The sequence below is a fragment of the Lepus europaeus genome, chromosome 20 (assembly GCF_033115175.1).
Source record: "Lepus europaeus isolate LE1 chromosome 20, mLepTim1.pri, whole genome shotgun sequence".
NCBI lineage: Eukaryota > Metazoa > Chordata > Mammalia > Lagomorpha > Leporidae > Lepus > Lepus europaeus.
In genome coordinates this window covers 66839325-66861352 of record NC_084846.1, presented here as the reverse complement: position 1 = coordinate 66861352, position 22028 = coordinate 66839325, and the positions used below count along the sequence as shown (strand labels likewise).

At 56.5% G+C, this 22028-nt stretch overlaps 1 protein-coding gene across 1 annotated transcript in view; it reads left to right on the top strand.

The window, feature by feature from the left end:
- COBL (cordon-bleu WH2 repeat protein) overlaps positions 1 to 8788 on the top strand; it is a 203270-nt gene extending 194482 nt beyond the window's left edge. The window contains exon 15 of the mRNA XM_062178958.1: positions 7616 to 8788. Within this exon, the coding sequence (XP_062034942.1) occupies positions 7616 to 7633 (18 nt within the window). The 3' untranslated portion in view covers positions 7634 to 8788. The remainder of the gene's footprint in view (positions 1 to 7615) is intronic.
- Positions 8789 to 22028: the final 13240 nt, after the last annotated feature.

Genomic DNA, 22028 nt, shown 5'->3' with positions numbered 1-22028 from the left:
CATCCTTCCATCCATCCGCCCACCCATCCCTCAGTCCATCTGTCTATCCACCCATCCACCCACTCTATTTGCCAGCATTATTTTACTGTTCCTGGAGTTGAAGTCCCTTGGTGGAGCATGCACTCTGCTGTTCTCCCAGTTTCTCTTTCCGTAAGGTCTGATGCTAGCCCGCATATCTGTCACCACCTGTTCTGTAAAGACCGTGGAAATAGTGACTGTGCAACAGGATTTCCAAGTCACAGGAACACTTGGGCCCAGTGGCTCCTGAGATTTGTTTCACGTCCACAGGGACCCTGGGCATGGAGTAACCCTGTCCCTGGTGGGTTTTTGAAATTACCTGGTAGTAGAGAATTGGGGGAAGTTTTCTTTTCTGAAATCTGAGGCTGTGTTTTCACGTGCACCTGAGGAGTCAGTACTAAAGGTTATTCTCAGGTTGTGTGTAAAGTGAATGAGGCTCAAAGAAGTTGGGTCACTTGGCCTTGGTCCCACGGGGACTGGATTCCTACAGGGATCAGTCTGGGTCCAGAAAGCCCTCTCACATTAACAAGCTGTGTGCTCTGTGGAGAGCAGGTGCCTCATGAAGTGGTGGCTGGCTGCTCTCGGGTGAAGATGCTGGCACTATGGAAAAGGCAGGCAGCTTCCCCTGCTGCCCCCGAGGGAGCCTGGTGGTGTTGTGGGGAATGGAGGGAATTTCCCAGGCTGTGGGCCCCAGACATCCTCGGCTCGGTTGCCCATAAGAGCCACCAGAACACACCGACTCTGACTTTTTTGGAGCCCAGAGACCATTTCTCCCTGCTCTGGGGTCAGCCCCTCTGGCACGGCCAGCCAGGCAGCCGGTGCATGTAGGTCCCAGAAGGGACCAAGTAAGGATGGCAGCACCACCACCACACCTGGGGAGAACATGTGTGAACGCAGCACCACCTCTCCAGGAGAGGACGTTGAGAATTCTCCGTGGCCTCTTGGTGGCCTTCATTCTGTTTCTGTGGCATTTACTTAGTGACAAATATATACTTCCAAGTGAGAGGAAGTGAAGAATCAGGAGTACACAGCTAAGTAAGCATCACAGAACCAGACACCAAAGTCGGGTGACGCTAGCTCTGCAGGTGCAGCAGAGAAGGGGCCAAAGTCCAGGCCAATCACCACGGGGAAGAGGGGTTCAGCACTGGGCAGTGGGGACAGCTCCCTCTGAGGCGGACTCGGCCGTGTGCTGTGCAGTTGAATGTTCACCTTGTAACTGCATTAATGGCTGCCATCCTTGTCTCATTTGACCCTTGACATGCAGTCCTGTCGTGCGTGACAGTGGAAACTCGTTCTCTGAGATGTGCTTTGGGCAGGCTCATCACTGTGCCACCACCACAGGCCGCACTGTGTGCCCAGCACCTCCTGCGCTGTCACGGTGCTGTGCTGTGTGTGGCCAGGATCAGGCCAGCACTGAGGGGACTTCTCGTCTCATTGGCTGATCTGGGGGTCTTCTCAGAACAGGCACTGCTGTGTCCACCTTGCAGGTGTCACGAGCAGCTGAGGCCGGCGTAGGCTGAAGCCTCAGGTCAAGCAGTGGGAAAGGGCAGGGCCACCAGCTTCCGCCTCGGGGCTCTTTCTCTCTGAGAATCACTTCCTCTGTCTTTCAGAAAAGTCAGCAAGTATGTTTAGCAGTGATCTCAAAGCTGGGGAAGTTCTGCTGTGACAGGAACATGAGAGGGTTGGACGGACATGGGTGGAAGGGCCAGACCAGCCAAGTGGACTTTTGGGATGAGGATGAGGCTGGTGGTCCAGGCCCTGTGCCTGCTCAGCTTAGAGCTCGCTGACCCCAGAAGCCCTGGGTGCTTTTTGCCTGCTACACCCACAAGCCCAAGTTTGGTTTCTCTTTGATTTATCTCAGTACTGTGACTTGCTCTGTCCACCCCAGAGTTCCAGACCATAAATACTGACAAGGCACTTCAGAGACCAGGGTGCCCTGAGCAGGTGACAGGGAGTGTGCAGTGCCCCAAGGAGGTGACATGACACTCGGCTGAAGCTGGGTCTCTGGGTGGTGAGGAGTCTGCCCTGGAAATCAGGCTGTCAGTCTCTCTGTCACCCCAGTGAGGGAACCTACTCCTGCTGAAGATGTGGCTCACGGGTCAGAGGCAGGTGGGCCACTGGCCACCACTGCTGTCAGGACTGAACCGACCTCTCCAGGAACCCGTGGTGGATTCGCTGGGCGGGGGTCCCCTGCCTCCATCTCTGGCAGCTTCCCTGCCACTCAGGTGCAGCAGGGTCCCCAGGCATGTCTGCATTCCTGGCCGTGAACCCTAACTCTCCAGACAAGGGCAGCTGTCTGCCTGGCACGCACCCAGAGGTTTGTGTGTGGCAGGTCACCCTGGCATGTGCTATACCCTGCTGTGTGCTGTACCCTGCTGTGTGCTGTACCCTGGCATGTGCTATACCATGGGGCGTGATGTACCCTTGGGTGTGCTGTACCCTGGTGTGTGCTATACCCTGCTGTGTGCTATACCCTGCTGTGTGCTATACCCTGGGGTGTGTTATACCCCGGCGTGTACTATACCTGGTGTGTACTATACCTGGCATGTACTATACCTGGCATGTGTTATACCCCGGTGTGTGCTATACCTGGCGTGTGTTATACCCCAGTGTGTGCTATACCTGGTGTGTGTTATACCCCAGTGTGTGCTATACCTGGTGTGTACTGTACCCCGGCGTGTACTATACCTGGTGTGTACTGTACCCCGGCGTGTACTATACCTGGCATGTGTTATACCCTGGCGTGTACTATACCTGGCATGTGTTATACCCCGGTGTGTGCTATACCCAGCGTGTACTATACCTGGTGTGTACTATACCTAGCGTGTGCTATACCCGGCATGTACTATACCTGGTGTGTGTTATACCCCAGCGTGTACTATACCCAGAGTGTACTATACCTGGTGTGTACTATACCTAGCGTGTGCTATACCCGGCATGTACTATACCTGGCATGTGCTATACCTGGTGTGTGTTATACCCCAGTGTGTGCTATACCTGGTGTGTACTGTACCCCGGCGTGTACTATACCTGGTGTGTACTGTACCCCGGCGTGTACTATACCTGGCATGTACTATACCCGGCGTGTGTTATACCTGGCATGTGTTATACCCCAGTGTGTGCTATACCTGGTGTGTACTATACCTGGCATGTACTATACCCGGCGTGTGTTATACCTGGCATGTGTTATACCCCAGTGTGTGCTATACCTGGCGTGTGTTATACCCCAGTGTGTGCTATACCTGGTGTGTACTATACCTAGCGTGTGCTATACCCGGCATGTACTATACCTGGCATGTGCTATACCTGGCGTGTGTTATACCCCAGTGTGTGCTATACCTGGTGTGTGTTATACCCTGGTGTGTACTATACCCAGCGTGTACTGTACCTGGCGTGTGTTATACCCTGGCCTGTACTATACCTGGTGTGTGCTATACCTGGCCTGTACTATACCTGGTGTGTGTTATACCCCTATGTGTGTATACCCCTGTGTGTTGTCCCCTATGTTTGGACTTGGCCTCATGTGTTTAGCTCCTTTCCGCTCTGTGCTCATCTCTAGGTGGTGCAGTAACTCCCGGAGCTCGGGGACCAGTATGGCCTGGGCTGTGCTCAGACGGGGACCTTGTCCTCTCTGGGCCGTGCTGTGGGGGCTGCAGGATGGCCAGGTCTCCTGGGGCCGGTGGCTGCAGTGTGTGGTGGGACCGTGCCCGGAGCAGCACGGCCTTCCCCTCTGTCCCCAGGGCGCCCGTGTTGGTCAGTGTTCAGGCTGTAGAGAAGCTCCCTGATGAAGGAAAGATTTGGAGGCTCGGAATCCACAGCCTGCTGGGAGGCAGAAGAGCTCAGGCTGTGTAACAGGAGCCGGCCCTGCATGCCACTCACGCCCTCAGGGAGCAGTCGCCAGGCCCCACCGTGGGGACAGCCTGCAGCACGTGGCCCTGGTGGGGACGCTTGAGCCAGACCCAAAGCCTGCAGGTACCTCACAGCCAAATGGTGGGCGGGGCCCAGGTGAGGCAGGCAGCCGTGCGGGCTGTGAGGACCAACAGAGGGCAGGTGGGAGGGAGAGGCATTGTCACCTGGACAGCGACTCGGCCACATTCCCTTCCACGGTCGGCACCAGGCTGTGCCTCTGCCACTGTGTGTGCAGCTGTCAGAGGAGTTTCCGGTTCTCTGTGGTTTTCACTGGGCTCCATGCAGGAGCCCTGGCATCCTTGCTGCTCCCCTGCCGCTCCTGCAGGGGGCGCTGTCCTCCCTGAAGGCAAGGCTCTGCGCCCACAACCGCCCAGCCCTGCATCCTTGTTGCGGGTGAGCTGCGGGCCCCCGGCTGCCTTGTCAGCCTCGCTTCGGCGCCTGCTTTCAGAGGGCCCAAAATGCTCATGGGGGCTCCGGTGCCCAGGTCTTCACTCTGCAAGCACAGCTGGAGGAGCCGGCAGGCAGGGCTGGCACGAGGCACCGTCTGTCTCCCCAGAGCCCTCACGGAGGCCGTGTGGGAGGGGGTGGTGTTTGTCAGGGACGTGTCGCTGCTCACACAGCTTCCCTCGGTGCCCCGCCTGCCTCGGGAGAGCAGCAGGGCCAGCGCCGACTCAGAGCCTGCCTGGCACTCAGGCCGCGGCTGCTGCTTGCCGATGGGCAGGTGCCACACAGAAGCCAGTGGTGGTTGGCCCTGGCCCTCCCTGGGCCAGCACTGCTGTCAGCCCGGGTGCCTTGTCAGCTGCCGCCTGCTGAGCCGCACAGCGCCGTGGCCTCGTGGCCAGGCCCTCGGGTGCCCGCTTTTCTGCTGCAGGTGCATGGGAGTCGTGGCCAGCGGCCTTGACTGTGGACCCTGTGGGAAACGACTGAACACGTGGCACTTTGGGAGGTCTTGGCCCCGGAGTCGGAAGTCAGCGACCGCGCTCCCCCCACCCCCCCGCCCCCAGCTATTCCCCTGTGCTCCATGCTCCCAGCTTACGGCAGACCCGGGAGGCTGGCAAGGGTTCTGCTGGCTCTTGCTGTAAGCCCTGCATGTCAGTTAGCTGGGGAGAGCTCCGAGGAGCAGGGCCTGTCCTGTGTTTGCTGCTGGTGGTCATTCTTGGCTGCACTGAGTCCTGTCCACTCTGCAGGCACTGTGTGGGCGTCGTCATGAGGCAGCCAAAGCAGTGTCCAGCCTCAGGGCCTGCACAGCCACTGTTCCACCCTCGAAGCTGTTCCCTGCACTCCCAGTTCTTTCCCCTGAGCTCCACGTCTCCATCGCAGTCCTCAAGGCCCCCCTCTGTAACCTGCTGCCTTCGTTTACAAATCGCTTCCACACAGGAGCCCTCTGCCAGTCCTGCCTTCGACAGCCGGCATCTGGCCTGGGTCCCGGCGCAGTGTGGGGTCGAGCAGTGCCCAGCCTGGGGGGAGTGAGGGAGCCCACTCCGTGCGCACCACTTCCTGCCCTCTGAGTGCAGCGGTGGGTCTATGTGCTCGTCCCGCTGTGTTTCACGGTCATCACAGAATCTGCCCGGAACCCACGTCATGCCAGAGGCACCCACCTTCTCCTTCCCTGGGGCTTTGTGAGCCCCAGGCTCTCACCCCAGGCCTGTTCCCCACCCCCGGTGCTGGGCAGCAGCTGTGTCGCTGGCTGCAGGGAGCCCGTCTGACTGGAGACAGGAGCCTGAGGCTGCCCTCTGGTCCCCTCGCTCCCTGTCATCACGTGAAGGCCATTCCCCCTGCCAGGCAGCAAAGCGTGTGAGGTTGGGATTGTTCTGTAGCTTTCTGCCAGCCTTGTCCCATCAGTGATTTCCTTCTGGTCCGATCAAGATAAAGAGAATTGTGGAGGAAGATCCTAGACCCCCCGATGGGCGCTGCCAGGCTGTGCCTCCCACCCACCAGCAGCACCTGCTGCTGTCCTCACAGGCGCTCACTGGTGACACAGCCCCAGTGCTGGTCCCCTGGTGGCTGAGGGCCAGACGGCAGAGCGGTTCCTGGCACGGGCTAAGCCAGGGTGAAGGTGTAGGTTGCTGCCCCGTGGTCAGCTCACTGTGCCAACACAGGTCTCTTCACGGCTGCCCACCTGTACTTTTTGTCTTCATGCCCAGGGTGTTTTCTCCCCTCCTAACCAAGTTCTTAACTTGCGGAGGGTTCTTGGATCTCTCGAGCTCTCGTCTGGCTGCTGCCGGTGGGCAGCCAGCCTCCAGATCTGTGCCAGGCCCTCCCTGAGAGAGCAGAGCTACGGCCCCTCCTCCCCCCCAGGTTTTCTCTGTAGCTTCGTTCGCTGGCTCTTGTGCCCACTTCTCCGTGGATGCCAAGAGATTTGCCTTGGCAGGGTGCACGGCCTCCCTGAGAGAGGCTGGGTTTTAGGGGTGCCGGTGATGCCCTTGCACCTTAGAACGCTGCCCCCACCCTCAGCCCTGGTGCAGGCCAGGCTCACTGAGTGATGTGCTGAGCCCCCTGGGCACCCTGCTGTGGGCAGCAACCTTCGGATTTACCCAAGGAGGTCGTGAGGAAGGGAGCGCCAGTTCCCGGTGTGCACACAGCAGCATGTAGACTGTGCTCCTGACTTTTTCGCACACGTGTGTACCTGCTTTACATCCGGATGTGGTTTGTTTCTCTTTTGTAAAAGGGTTTGCTGTGAAGCCCACCTGGGCCTCACAGCGACCTCTTCCTGACTTTTGATGTCTCCGCTTCAGCCATGCATCCAGTTGTCTGTGATGACTTTATAATGGGTTTTTCCCCACGGTTTTGCCGTGACAACTGTCAGGCATTGAGAAGTTGGAAGAGTTGTGCAGCGGCTGCATGTGTTTGCACTCAGGTCCACCCACCACGTGGAGTTTTACTCTAGAAGCAAGTGAGGCAGGCACCCTGCAAACATCAGAACATCTAACTCCTTAGTCATTTAGGACACGCTGTTGGAGCTCAGGATTTTTATGGCTGTTCCTGATATAAAACGGGCATGCAACAAAACACAGTTGTCCTGAGGACCCGCATTCCCTGTCCTCACCCTGGTGGCTTGAGCTTTGTTTTGGATTTTATTAGGGGAAGAATGGAACAAACAACAAAGAGTTATGTGGAATGTCCGGCTATCAGGATAGATGTGTCTGTATGCCTGCACACACACAGGTATATATGAGAATTCTCCAAAGAGTCCGTGGAAAATGGAGTGAACACCTCAGTTTATCTTAGTGCAGACCACTGTTTGAAGTCGGCACCTGGCTGTGTCATGGTTCACAGTTCCCATGAACTTTGTGAGTTCCCTCTGGGCACAGATGTCACTTCTTTCATTTGCACCCCACATGCTTGCTTGGCACACAGGAAGTTCTGTGTGCTGGGGTGCGGTGGGGAGTCACAATTGCCACCCCCAGAGTCCCTTGCGGCAGTGAGAGCCAAGCATGGTACACCGTGGCAGGCAGGGGCAGCAGGGCAGCGACGGGACCTGCCGCCCTGTCCGTCCACTCTCGAGTGGGCACGTGCTTTTCTCCTGAATGGAGCGAGCCACGGAAGCTCAGAAGGCCATCGTATGTCAGTGCGACTTTCTCGTGGCTGTGAGGAGGACAGACACCGGTGTCAGGAATCCCCACCCTTGAGGCCGGCTCTGCCTCAGCAGAGGCTGAATAACCAGGCTGCCCTTGTGTCTTACCCGCAGGTGCCCTTGCTTGTGTGAGTCACTGCTGGAGGTCAGGACACCGCAGAACCCGCCCGCCAGACACCCCCGTCATCACCAGAGGATTCCTCGTGGCAGGAGCATCCAGACCTGGCACTGCTTCCTTGTCCTCAGGCCAAACGCGGGCAGTTGATTCTCAGTCTATTCTTGCATAGATTCCAAGGGAGGGGAAAGGCTGCCTCGCACTGCAGCTGTGTGCCAAGGAAATGTGTTTTGCCTCTGAATATTTACAGTTGCCAACAACGATCCTTGTTGGCAGGCTGCAGGGGATGTAGCCGCCAGCCCAGCCCTTGCACTTGGCTACAGTGGCGGTGGTGAGATGCCGACTGGGGCCGTCGAAGCTTCACCACCGTCCACCACCGCAAGGGCACCTGCGGGTAAGACACAAGGGCAGCCCGGTTATTCAGCCTCTGCTGAATAATCTTTCTCTCTGGGTGGTCTGCCCACGTGTCAGGGAGCTGTGAGGCTTTTTCCAAGGTGACTGCACTGGGTGGCAGAGCTGTTGGGTTCTTTTCCTCCAACATCAGGGTAACACGCCTCACGGGGGGTCGTGATTTGGCCAACAAAGCTGAAAATCGACTGTCAGTGCCCAGAGCCACAGTCACACACGATCGTGTGCACAGGGCATTCCTGAGCCCCCAGCTCTTGCCCGGCAGGCTGTGAGGTGCAGAGGCCTCCCCCAGGGCGGGGGCTGTGCACGGAGCCTCGGAAACCCTGCCAAGGAGCAGGGCGCTGGGTGCTGAGGGTCGCAAGGAATGCAGCAAAACCCGTGCCTGTCTGGGCACCTTTCCCACGGCTGGGTGGCTCCCTGGTGCTCCCTGGTGATCTTGTCATGGCGCACGGTGCTAATGCCACCGGTGTTTACGGGAACGTTTCACTCCTGCCAGTTCTCATCCATCTCTCTCAAGTGTTTTATTATATTGGAAAAAATCTCTTTGGGAGAGTCGTAGAGATCGTGGGGCGTTCATGAAATAGAAGAGCTCACCATTAACAGGAAAGCACGGGTGAAGCGGTGGTCTTGCCACTGGGATGCAGGCATCGGGGCCTGGGAGCTTTACATCGTGGCTGGACTTTCTCTGTGAGCCAAGAGCTGCCATCCAGTTGCTCCAAGTCACAGCTGTCTAGGGTTTGCCTTTAGTGCCACAAATAAATGAAATCAAATCAGAGCTGTGTGTGATTCTCCTGCCTCAGTCTGCTTGGGTGCCCCACCTCCAGCATGGGGAGGAGGAGTTCACTTATTGGATCAACAAGCATGTGTGGCTGCCCGCTCCCTGGGTCTCTGGCATCCCACGGACAAAACAGCCCTTGCCTGCAGCAGTTTGGATGTGGTTCAGTCCCCAAGGCTCCCTGTGCAGGAACCGGGTCCCCTTTGTGATGCAGGAAGAAAGGTGGGGTTTGGAGCATAGCCCCGGGGGGGGGGGGGGGGGCGGGGGCTGTTTCCAGGTAAATGCAGCTTGTGGACCCGCCAATGGCCAGGAAACAGGAGCTGGTTCTCAGCTCATGCCTTGGCCTGGGGAGTGGGGGCCGCGGCCACCTGCCTGATGCCATCTGTTGCCTCCTGGGTGCTGGTGGCCCCAGATTCCACTGCACTGCAAAAAGCTCACTGATGGTGGAACTGCCTTTACTTGGGTGCAAAAAATATGAAATCTGTGCATGCACAAGGTCTTCAAAAAGTTTCACGGAAAATGTGTGTTACCAGAAACCTCTGTGTGGACTGCAAAGTTTTCACACCACAGTGAACTTTCACCTTTCAATTCTGTTTTTCCATGAACCTTTTTGAAATTCCCAACTGGGCCCCCGGTGGCCTCTCACCGCTGCTCCTGACCTGAGATTTGAGTGTCTTACAGAGCCTCTCCCTGTGTTCCTGTGTGACCCTGGCCCAGCGGCCGCTGCCTGCCCCCTCCCTGCTCCCCGGACCTGCTGGGCACACGTGCTGGGCAGCCCACCTGCTTAGTGCTTCCTTCCTGGAGACTATCAAACAGCTCCAAGTCGTCTTTTCGCCTGCTGTGGCTTTCAGGCGCTGGAGTTGTGACCACCGGCTTCCCCAACATTTAGCTCTCACTTTGTGACACCCCCGATGCTGGTCCCAGAGGTGGCTGATAACAGGGAGGGCAACCCTGCCTGCTCTGTGGGGAGGCCACAGGGATGTGCGTTGAAAGTTAAGGAAGATGAAAATGGTGTGCGACTATGAAATCCATCACAGAAACAAAACAGGAAGGAAAGGGACTGAGACCAGCAGCAAACCCAGTGCGCAACAGGGCTGCCTCCCCCGTGCTCCCGGGTCAGAGGCTCGCTCCTCTGCTCTTGGACCCATGGGTGAGGCAGGAAGTGCACGGTGCCCGCATCCCACAGTTTGATGTTTCTTAGCAGGGAGGGATGGCAGGCAGCATGGGGCAGCAGCAGCAATGAGGGAGATGAGCGAGGTTGGCGGGACCTGGTGTCTACTCTATTGTGAAGAGAGGCAGGGAAGGAGATGGCCAGCACCCAAGGCACCAGACTGTGCCTCCGGCTGCGCCAGGGTGTGGCCAAGTCTAGCTGCCCAGAGACATCTGGGTTCCCATGTGCTATGAGTGACAGTTGTTGGAACAGCACCCAAGGGTGAGGCTCGAGCACAGTCAAGTCCCCTCTCCTGGCAGGTGCCATGGAGCGCTCTGTGCATGGGAAGGACACCAGGTCTGACGGTGGGACCACCCCCTTCTCTGGAGCCCAGCACCAGGGGTAGGGGCAGGATCCAGGTGCCTGCTGGGTGTGTCCCCATGGAAGGACCCACCGAGATGGGTGAGAACTCAGTGCTGCAGCAGCCCCTCCTCTTGGAATGCACCCAAGGCCCCCTCCCTGTCCCCTCCCCTTCTCCTCCCTCCCCACTGTGATTGCTTCTTCAAGCCAGAACCCATGGTGGGTACGACAGGGAAGTTAGAATGAAATAAAACCCTTGCCTTCCAGTAAGCTGAGTGGAGGGGCCACGTGGACGTGACCATTCATAGTGGATGTGGTCCTGGGACAGTCTGTGAACCTTCCCAGAGGAGGGGCTGGGGGAGCCAGCTAGCTGTGCACAGAGGGAAGCTGTGCTTAGTGGATGGACCAGGCGAGGAACAGCACCTGGGACCTCCGCGGGGTCCCTCCAGATGTGCCCTGGGAGACCCAGGGTAAAGATCCTACATGGTGCTTTCCACCCTGGCAACAGGCCCAGGACTGAAATGTAGACTGACCAGGGGTCTACGTGTTTCATGGGGAGCACACAGGTGTCAAAACTGACAGGTCCAGAAGCCATGGCCCCATCACCTGCTCATACTGACTTGGCCATGAGCCCAACCAGGGTCCCCGATGAGTGGGGCGGAGCTGATGCCAAGGGCTCCCTGGGGCCGACAGGGCCCACTTTCTCCAAGTGGACAAAATGTGCTTTTGCTGCTGGACTCAACTCCCATTCCCTTTGAGGAGCCTGAGGCGAGGTGGAAACATGAGGTTCCGAGGCTGACAGAGACACCTCGCCCTCCCACCCAGGTCCTGCAAGAGCAGGGCCAGGCCTCCTGGGATCTCCCCTGACATCTGGGGAGACTGTGGTGGAACCAGCCCTGTGCAAAGACCACCTCGGAGAGGCCAGAGGCCTGACTGAGGCACACATCACTGGCTCTGGCTGCTGCCTTCCACCCCAAAGCCTACAATGTTGAGGCCACTGCTGCTGCTCGGCTCCGGAGCCCACCATGCCAGCTACTCCAAAAATGGGAACCGCCTGTGCTTTCCCTGATACTCCACACAGGCTCACTCTTTCATGTCATCCTGCAAAACCCAGCCACCCCTGCCCTATGGGACATGTCTCCTCCTGTTGCATTGGCCACTTTCCACTGGCATCTGCTGGGTCCTGTGGCAGGGAACTCCACAGGCCACATCTTGCCATGTAGGAGCTTCAGGCCTGGGGATGCAGCCCAGTGCAACAGGTGCACTGTCAGCTGGGAGTACGTCTGCCCCAACATGACTGACAGCCAATCCTGAGAGAGGGTACAGACGGGCCCAGGCCAAGGGGGCTACTGGAAAGGGCTGAGGGGAAGGTGGGTTTGTGACACCAGGCCTGGGGAGGGAGGTGAGGCAGAGAAGACAACTCTGGGCTGTGGGAGCCTGGCAGAACCTAGGGCAGGGGACAGCAGGACAAGGAGGGTTGCAGGAGGAGCTGTGTGAAGGGTCCCAGGGTCTGCCTCCGGCCTCTTACCTGACGCTGCAGCCATGACTGACCCTAACCATGGCCTCTTTCCTAATCCTGCAGCAGGCCCCACCGCCCAGGAAGGGGCAGCTGTGTCCCAAGTGTGTTTGTCTTTAACATTCTATTGAAGTACAGTCTACAGATCAAGAAATGCCCTCAGTGTACAGGTAAATGAGCTTCTGGTCTTCTGATCACACTGGGAACCAACACTCAACGAAGAACAAAATCTTCCTACTGCCGAAGGCATCCTTACCATCCCCCACTACTGCCCCAGGCATCCTTCCCATCCCCACCCCACCTGGAGGGCAGAGACATCTGCACTGAAAGGTGCCGACCAGCACAGGCTGGGCCGGGGCCTCTGTGGGGTACCCCAGGGTGTACCCTGTGCCCTGGACACAGCTCAGCCGTCTGACCAAAGTCCATGGTGAGCTTGGAGTCTGCCCAGCCATACTTTGTTCGCCCTGAGTGGCAGCTCCAAGAGGACCTGCTACGCTCGTGGCTCACAGCAGATGCCCAGGGCTTCCCTGCAAGGCAGCTCAGAGTTCCTGGTCAGACTCCAAGTGGCATCATGGGAGGAGGGGGCAGGGAGGAGGACAGGATTATTGGCAGGATTCCCACCCAGGGTGCCAGATCAGGGCCAAGCCCAGGCTTGGGGGAAGAGGGGTGGGAGCAGGAAAGAGGGGTGGACAGGCAGCCCAGGGTAGGTCTGCTCGGCGAGGCTGAGGCTGCTGTTCCTGTGCACCTCTCCCGCCGGGACCTCTGGGAACACACGGCATGCTGGGTCAGCCACAGCGAAGGCTCTGGCCTGGAAGTCAGATGGAAGTGTCCACCCAGAGCGTGCGCCCATAGCACAGGCAGCTGCTCACAGAGCTGTCCCTGCACTGGGTGATGTCATCACTCTCCAAAATCTGCCCAGAGTGGGGGAGGCTGTGGACCTTGGGGCCAAGCAGTGTTGGAAGCAGAGTGGCTGCTCCCAGGAGGCGGGGTTTCCAGGGCCTCTGCTGCCCTGGGGATCTGCCATGCCCATGGGGCCCCTTGTCCATACAAGCTCAAACGGGCAGCTGGCAGGGCCGTCTTTCCCAAGGACCCTCATTAGCTTTGTCACGTTCTCTTCCCCATGTGGCCAGAGCCACATGAGCAGCTGATCTCATCAGGTCATGTGGCTCAGGGATTCCTGGGAGTGGATTCAGCTAAATGGAGCTCACAGCACTGCCGAGTGCCTCCCAGAGGCCAGCGTGCTGCACCTGGGGATCAAATCCAAGACCCGTGACACCTGCTCTCCCACTTCACGGCACAGCAGCAGAGGCCCAGAGACATCCACTGATTTGTCTGCAGTCACTCAGCTGGGTCCAGCCTTCCATCAACAGTACCCCAAGTCTGGCACTCGGGCCATTGTGCTCAGGAGAAGGAGGCGCGGGCAGTTCTCGGCTGTGGTGGAAGGGCAGCACCTGCCGGCTTCCTGTCTGCCTTCTTCTCCTGCAGTCAGGAAGGCATCGGGCTCTGTCTTTCTGGGTGTGGCACAGGGCTGCGTGTCGATGGCAGGTATGGGGGGGGGGCAGAGTCTCTGCTGCTGGAGTTCCAGATGGAAGCAGACACCACGAGGAGCTTGAGGCACAGCTGCAGCCCACATCCGGAGGCCTCTGGAGACCACATGGGCCCCAGTGAGGACCTCTGGGCTCAGAGGAAATGGTGTCGTTCTGGTAGCTTTGGGGCCATGAACCACACAGGTTAGAGAGACAGTCAAGACAGCAGTCTCCCGGTGAGCAGCCACCTGCTCTGACACAAATTCCAGCCTACAGCTGGTGCCGGAGGTCCACACAGGAAGCCTCACCGGGAAAAGCCATGAACTCCGACAGGAAACATGCCCGCTTCTCCCTGTGACATCACCACAGGACGGGAAACACGCCCACTCCTCCCTGTGACATCACCACAGGATGGGAAACAAGCCCCCTCCAACTGTCACAACACCACAGGACAGGAAACATGCCCGCCCCTCCCTGTGACATCACCAAAGGATGGGAAACATGCCCACTCCTCCCTGTGACATCACCACAGGACGGGAAACACGCCCACCCCTTCCTGTGACATCACCACAGGACGGGAAACACGCCCACTCCTCCCTGTGACATCACCACAGGATGGGAAACACACCCACTCCTCCCTGGGACATCACCACAGGACGGGAAACACACCTACCCTTCCTGTGACATCACCACAGGATGGGAAACACACCCACTCCTCCCTGGGACATCACCACAGGACGGGAAACACACCTACCCTTCCTGTGACATCACCACAGGATGGGAAACACACCTACCCTTCCTGTGACATCACCACAGGATGGGAAACACGCCCACTCCTCCCTGTGACATCACCACAGGACGGGAAACACGCCCACCCCTTCCTGTGACATCACCACAGGACAGGAAACACGCCCACTCCTCCCTGTGACATCACCACAGGACAGGAAACACGCCCACTCCTCCCTGTGACATCACCACAGGACGGGTAACCTGCCTGCTCCTCACTCTAACGTCAACACAGGATGGGAAACAAGCCCGCTCCAACTGTCAAAACACCACAGGACAGGAAACACGCCCACCCCTTCCTGTGACATCACCACAGGACAGGAAACACGCCCACCCCTTCCTGTGACATCACCACAGGACGGGAAACACGCCCACCCCTTCCTGTGACATCACCACAGGACGGGAAACACGCCCACCCCTTCCTGTGACATCACCACAGGACGGGTGACACGCCTGCTCCTCACTCTAACGTCACCACAGGATGGGAAACAAGCCCGCTCCAACTGTCAAAACACCACAGGACAGGAAACACGCCCACCCCTTCCTGTGACATCACCACAGGACAGGAAACACGCCCACCCCTTCCTGTGACATCACCACAGGACGGGAAACACGCCCACCCCTTCCTGTGACATCACCACAGGACGGGTGACACACCTGCTCCTCACTCTAACGTCACCACAGGATGGGAAACAAGCCCGCTCCAACTGTCACAACACCACAGGACAGGAAACACGCCCACCCCTTCCTGTGACATCACCACAGGACAGGAAACACGCCCACTCCTCCCTGTGACATCACCACAGGACAGGAAACACGCCCACCCCTTCCTGTGACATCACCACAGGACAGGAAACACGCCCACTCCTCCCTGTGACATCACCACAGGACAGGAAACACGCCCACCCCTTCCTGTGACATCACCAACAGGATGGGAAACACGCCGGCTCCTCCTTGTGACATCACCACAGGACGGGAAATGTGCCTGGTTATCATCTTAGAAATTCACCAGAGAGAAATCATGTCCACTTCCTCCTCTCTCATCACCACAGGAGAAGAAGTGTGCCCACTTCCCATCTACCGAGAGCTCAAGTTGAGTATCCACTCGTTTCCCTTCCCAAGAAGTCCAAAGCTGCTCCAGCTTCCCTTTGCAGCAGGGACGTGAATGTGAAGACGGAGAGATACAGCTGCATATTTCAATGACTGTTCAGCAAGCTACTTCAGTCTTGTCTCCTAAGCTTGAAAAGCCCCCACTCCAGGGAAAAACGAAATGTTTAAAAATCAAATCAGAACGAATCCATTGCCAACTAAAGCGGTACACTGGGAATGCGGACATTCCAGGGGCCAGAGCAGAACCACCTGGAAGACGCCAGTGTGTGAATTAGGCATCAAGAACTGCAGTCCACAAGTGCATGGCCATGCGGCCCACCAGCTTTGGCACTCTTAGATGTTGATGATGACAGGAGAGGAACACAGGTTTTTAGCAAAGCCAGACTATGATGATATATAAATAGGGCTGCACTTTTTCTCCTTCTTAAAGTCATCCAACGCTGAAGACTTGTGTGGGCCAGGCCCGAGCCGTGTTCCTAATACTTGATAAGTGAGCCACAGACTCTCCTCGTGAGGAGCTGCAGAGGGCAGATGAGTGAAGGTGGACGCTGGGGCGAGGGCACACAGTGCAGAATGTGGGTGCCCAGAAAGTCCCTGCAGGAGTGACAGCTGAGCCGACGACCGCTGAGCGAGGAGGGGCTGGCCTGTCCGTACAGACTGAGCCCAGCAAGGTACAGATGTGAACATAAGGAGCCCCCGGCAGGGGCAACCGGAGGCTCCCGAGCATCCTCAGCCACAGACTGGACTCCACCCCGAGGCCAGGAAGGAGGAATAACAAGAGTGATTCAGAAACCTGACCCTGGCTGGGGAGTGGCCATTGAACTGGAGACCAGCAGGCCCAGTCAAACCCCAGGGAAGTGGTCGCCGGCCACCCAAGCAAGAGAAGGGAGCGGCAGGGTGGGCAGCTTGGGGTGCTGGTACGAGGATGTTCTGGCTCGGGCAATGGAGTGCTGGACAGGGTTCGAGGCTGAAGACAGACACAAGTTCACAGAGATGGCCCACCCGTGAGCAGGAAAGGAGCGCAGCGCCAGGGACCACAGATGAGGGACTATAATACAACAAGCTGCACACGATCCCCGTAGTCTACATGCAGTCAGCACAGGTAGCCCCATTACGGATCACCCTGTGCTCTCGCTGAGCAAAGTCTGTTGTAGGCACGAAAGAGAGCTGCTCTGCACCCCGATATTCCAAAGACAACTAAGAACAGGCGCGGACAGCACCCGAGCAGCCTTCCCCTCCACCGCAGCCACACGGCCGCCCACATGCGCCACTTTGCGTCACAGAGGCCAAGCTGCATGCTGTCCATTTCTGCTGCTCTGCTGACCACGCCCCACGCGTCCCCATGTTCCTGTCTCCCGCCTTCCGCCTCAGCTGAGCTTCCTGTGTGCGTGCGACTACCACCAGTTCCTCACATAGACATGTGTTAACACCTCGGCCCCTCGTGGGGGCGCTCCAGAGGCTGCGTGCGTCCTCACGTGACAACCGAGCGCCGCGGGGCCTGGCGCACTGACTACGTCATCTCTCAGCGCCGGAAACGCTGCCCCTCCGACCTGCCGTTGCAGGACTTCCTGCCTGGGCCGGGGCGTCGTTGTGATGACCGGCTTGCTCTGCTCCGAGGCGCGGTGTTGGCACTGACGCAGAGCACACCGGGGACAGTGGCGTGAGGTACGTCCGTGCTGACGCGTGGGAGCTCTCGGGCGTCCCTCTGCGGAGTCTGGGGTGGCGCCGAGACTTCCTGCGGGTTTGGGGGCGCTCGTCTTGCTGTTAGGCTTGTCTGCTAGCCCGTTACACCTGCTACAGTGGTGCTTGTCTAAATGGGGATTACTGTTCTGCTGTTGGTAGTAGTATTCCGTGTTTCCCACGGACTCGGGTTTTGAAGATAAACTGATGTCGCTTGTAAATAAAGGTGGTTCCCTTCTGCCTCGACGCCTGTGCGCTAATGCCGAGTTAAACGGAGGGGATCAGAGACACCCTCGCCTTCTTGGTTTTGCTTGCTTTCCTGATATGATTTATACAGTTTTTACAGACTCTGTCCATTCTCTGTCATTACATTTTTAAAGTCATGAATGAGCATTGAATCTTGTTAAATGTTTTTTTTTTTGACATCTATCAAGATAGTAGGATTTTTCTCCGTAGACTTTTTTTTAAATATTTTTTAAAAAATTTTTTTGACAGGCGGAGTGGACAGTGAGAGAGACAGAGAGAAAAGTCTTCCTTTGCCGTGGGTTCACCCTCCAATGGCCGCTATGGCTAGCGCGCTGCGGCAGGAGCACCACGCTGATCCGATGGCAGGAGCCAGGTGCTTCTCCTGGTCTCCCACGCAGGTGCAGGGCCCAAGCACTTGGGCCATCCTCCACTGCACTCCCGGGCCACAGCAGAGAGCTGGCCTGGAAGAGGGGCAACGGGACAGAATCCGGCGCCCCGACCAGGACTAGAACCCTGTGTGCCGGCACCGCAGGCGGAGGATTAGCCTAGTGAACCGCTGTGCCGGCCCTCCATAGACTTTTAATATGCATAATTTTATTAATAGAATCTCTAGTATTGAATCTCCTTTTCATTTTTGGAATAAGTACTATTGGTTCACAGTACATTAATATTTAAATAAGATATTGGTTCCTGTTTACCATTATTTTAACATTTTTGCATTGAGATTAATATGTGAGATTGGTCTACATTTACTTTTTCGTATTCCATTTGTCAAGTTTTAGTATCATGCTCACTGCATGTCCTTTGTTTCGACATCTCTGGAGAATTTTAGATAGCACTACAGATAGCTGGGTTTTAACTGGTAGAATTGTCCTAGGAAACCACACAGTCATGGTGCTGGTTTGTAAAGAAGCCTTCTCACAACTTTCTCTGTCGGGATTGGTTCTGATGAAATGTCCGTGTCTCTTGGGGTTAGCTTTGCTGAACTGTGCTTTTCCAAGAAGTGAGCCATTCTGTTTAAGTTGTCAGAGTTCACTGCAGAGCGCTATCTAGATGGGTGACTTCCCCTGGCCTTGTCTGGCCCTGGATGTCCTCCTGCCATCATCTCATTCCTCAGACTTGCACTTCCCTTTCACGACCTGATGACATTGGCCAAGGGCTGGCCAGCATTCTCGCTGTTGTTCTCAGAGAACAAGCTTTATGTTTTCTCATTAATTATGCTCTGGGGTCTCTCCCTAAATCTTTAATCTCTTTTTATTGTTATTGGTTTTTTTTCCCTGTTTGCTTCCTTGGTCATTTCCCCCTGCTTCTTGCATGTCAATAATTAATGTGTTTTTATGTTTATCTTAGTGAGTGTTTGCTGCCCTGAATTTTAGATTCTGATGTGTTTCTGTGGTTGCTGTTTCTGAGATATTCTGAAATTTGGTTTTGTATTGCGCCTCAGAGCCAAGAGTTACTCCATTGCCAGTAGTTGCTTAATGAAATGATTCCTCTCAGCCGGTGCTATGGCTCAATAGGCTAATCTTTCACCTGCGGCACCGGCACACCGGGTTCTAGTCCTGGTCGGGGCGCCAGATTCTGTTCTGGTTGCCCCTCTTCCAGGCCAGCTCTCTGCTGTGGCCCGGGAGTGCAGTGGAAGATGGCCCAGGTGCTTGGGCCCTGCATCCACATGGAGACCAGGAAAAAGCACCTGGCTCCGGGCTTCAGATCAGCGCGGTGCGCCGGCCACAGCGGCCATTGGAGGGTGAACCAATGGCAAAAGGAAGACCTTTCTCTCTGTGTCTCTCTCTCACTGTCCACTCTGCCTGTCAAAAAATAATAAAATAAAAAAAAATTAAATGAAATGATTCCTCGCAAAAAGAAGGTAAATGAGGCAATTCTCATAGTGGCCCTGGCTTATTGCTCTGCAGGAATTTGAGCTTGTTTCTAAACTGTTGGGGAGCCTTTAAAAGTTGGTCTTAGGAAGTGTTGAGACACAGCAGGTTAAGCTGCTGCGTGGGACACCCACATCCTCTATCAGAGGGCTGGTTGGAGTCCTGGCTGCTCTGCTTCTGACCAGCTTCCTACTAATGCATCCTGGGAGACAACAGATGATGGCTCAAGTGCTTGCGCTTCTGCTATCCACGTAGGAGACCCATGGAATTCCTGGGTCCTGGCTTTGGCCTGGCCAAGCCCTGCTTGTTGTAGGCATTGGGGCAATGGAGTAACTGAAGGAAGCTTTCTCTGTCCACCATTCTGCCTTTCAAGTGGATGAAAAGAAGTAAATATTTTTGAAAACATGCTATTTATTTTATCATGCTATCGCCATAAATATTGCACTTTTTGGAGCTACTGCAGATTGCCCGTGTGTTTTAAAACAAGACAGTTCCATCTGTGTTTGGTAGAAAGTCTGTTCCGCTGAGCGCCAGTCAGGGCACACACTGGAGGAAAGTACCTGAAGCCAGAGTGAGAAACTCCCTAGCCCAAGGCTGAGCACGCGCCTGGCCCCATCAGCAGCACTGGATCCTTCCTGGCTTTAGTTGTGCGCAATGGTCAACTCTCCTGAGAGGGAGAATGGGGAGAAGCTGCAAGAACAGAGGCAGCTGTCAGGGGAGCCTGAGTCAGCTTGCGCCGTGCCTGTCCTTGTGCTTGCTCTCTGCTCCCATCTGTTTCACAGCCCGTGCCTGCCAGCAACCATGCCTCACTCTCCCTAGCTCTCATCTCCCCTGTGGCTTGCATGGCCATGAATTCGCTCAGCAGAAAGGATGGACTGAGGCATATGTGGCAGGTGCTTCTGCCCGAGAGCTCATGGCCCCAGGACACTGCCACAGCCCACAGCAGGACATTGTGGAGGGACAGTCTTGGGGGCTGGCTGGACATGTGAGTCCACAGGTGATCTCCTCTGCAGGAAGCATTTTAGAGCAAGACCCAAGGAGCCCAGCCTCCTGCCCATGCCCAGCCAGGCCTCACAGACCGCAGAAAAGAGGGGCAGATCCTTGACAAGCACGGAGATTAAGGGGAGGCAGGAAGTGCTGCTGGCCCTGCATCAGAACCACAAGCCCAGGATCTCAGCCTCGACTGCCCTCGAGTCTCCTTCCCAGACACCAGGAAATGAGACAGCAGTTAGCCAGGCGGGTGTGGGCTGCGTGAACGGTGGGTTCAGCAAACCCACTTGCTGGGGTTTGGGGTGGGGGGCAGTGGTCATGGCTGACGTCCTCAGACTGGCCTGCGAACAGGAACCTTAGATGATAACGGGATTCTTGGATCCTGATTTGAGGACCCAAACAAGCAGCATTTCAGGGCCAGCTTCACAAGCGCCTGTCTGGGAGGTGGCAGAGGTGGGCAGGGTCGCCACCACCCAGCCCACTTCGCTGACTTGGACAGCATCGTGGCTCTGCCAGTGTCGTCCAGCCTGCCTGCATCTTCTCACTGGGGCCTGTGGTGTCACCTGGCGATGCCATCATCATTGAGATGCAGACCTTGACTCTGTGTTGAATAAAAACCCAACTGTCTCAAGCTTCTGATTGCCAATCAGTGTTCTCAGGTAATTAAGACTTTGTTAATTCTTGGCAAAAAGTCTAGTGAAGAGGCTTCATGACGTCTGTGGAGTGAGGGTCTCAGCAGGGCACAGAGGCTCTCAAACTTTAATTGCATTAGAATCACCCAGGGAGCATGTTGAAAATGCAGATTCCCTGGCTCCTTGCCGAGGACTGCGGCTCAGTGGACCGGGACCTGTATGCTTCCTGCAGGTGCACAGGCGGTGCTGCTGGGCCTGTGTGAGGGTAGCACTTTGAGCAGTACCAGGCTGATAACAAGAGGGGTGGACCACGAAGGTGCAAGGACCCACCATTGAGCTGCAGCTGGCCTGGGTCAGCCTGGCAGGGGCGTGGATTCCCTGTGGGAAAGGCACTGGGTGACCGATGTGCTGGGCAGAGACCTCCCTTGGGGCCATGGGTGTTGGGCTCTCTCCAGGAACACAACACAAAGCAGCAAGTGGACCTTAACATGGAAGTGACCCCACCTTGAACCAAGGAGCAGACTTCATGAGAGCCTCTCTCGGAGTCCCCTAGAGTTTCTATTGCTCAGGAAATCCTCCTTTCTCAAGGCTCCTAGAGCCAACAGGACATGGGTATGGGCAGTGTGATGGCTCAACATAGGGCTCCTAACTCACAGGCTGGACAGAGATCATACAATGAGCCAGTCTGCTTTCACTATCCATGGGTAGTCAGTAGGTTGCATGAGACAAGCAGCTCTGTTATAAAATAGGCTTGGTGTGAGATGACTTTGCCAAGCTGCAGGCAAGGCTAAGCTGAGATGTCCGGGAGGGTAGGTGGACTCATGTTAGGTGCATCTTCAACTTTGAATGAATATTTTCTCCTTCCTGGACACAAGCTGCTGTAAGCAGAGACATGCTGGTGTCTGTACACACACTGGCAAAGGAGTCTGTGCAGACACAAGCAGAGTCGTGCTAAGGAAATGGCTTGAGGGGTGACTGATGCTGAGAAGTACAGACCCAGTGGCACAGCAGCTTGTGTCTGCACCCACAGGCAGAATACTTAAGCCCCAGCTGGAAGATAAGTGCTGCCCTCCTCAGCATTGTATTCTGTCCAGAGCTGCAGTGGTAAGATGGGGTCACTCACACCACACAGGGGCCACTTTATCCAGTTGACGAATCCATACACTGGTGTCCGGGTTCATCCTGGCCAGTACCCTGGAAGAGAACATCTGGCCAGTGGCCCAGTCAGGCCGACACCTATGCTAACCCCTTGCTCAATAGACAGGGCCTTTGTTACCCAGCAGCAGGGGGCAGAGACACTGGCAGGCCTCCCCCCTCCCTGCTGGCACCCCTGTGGTGGAATGTAGGCTGCACAGAGCC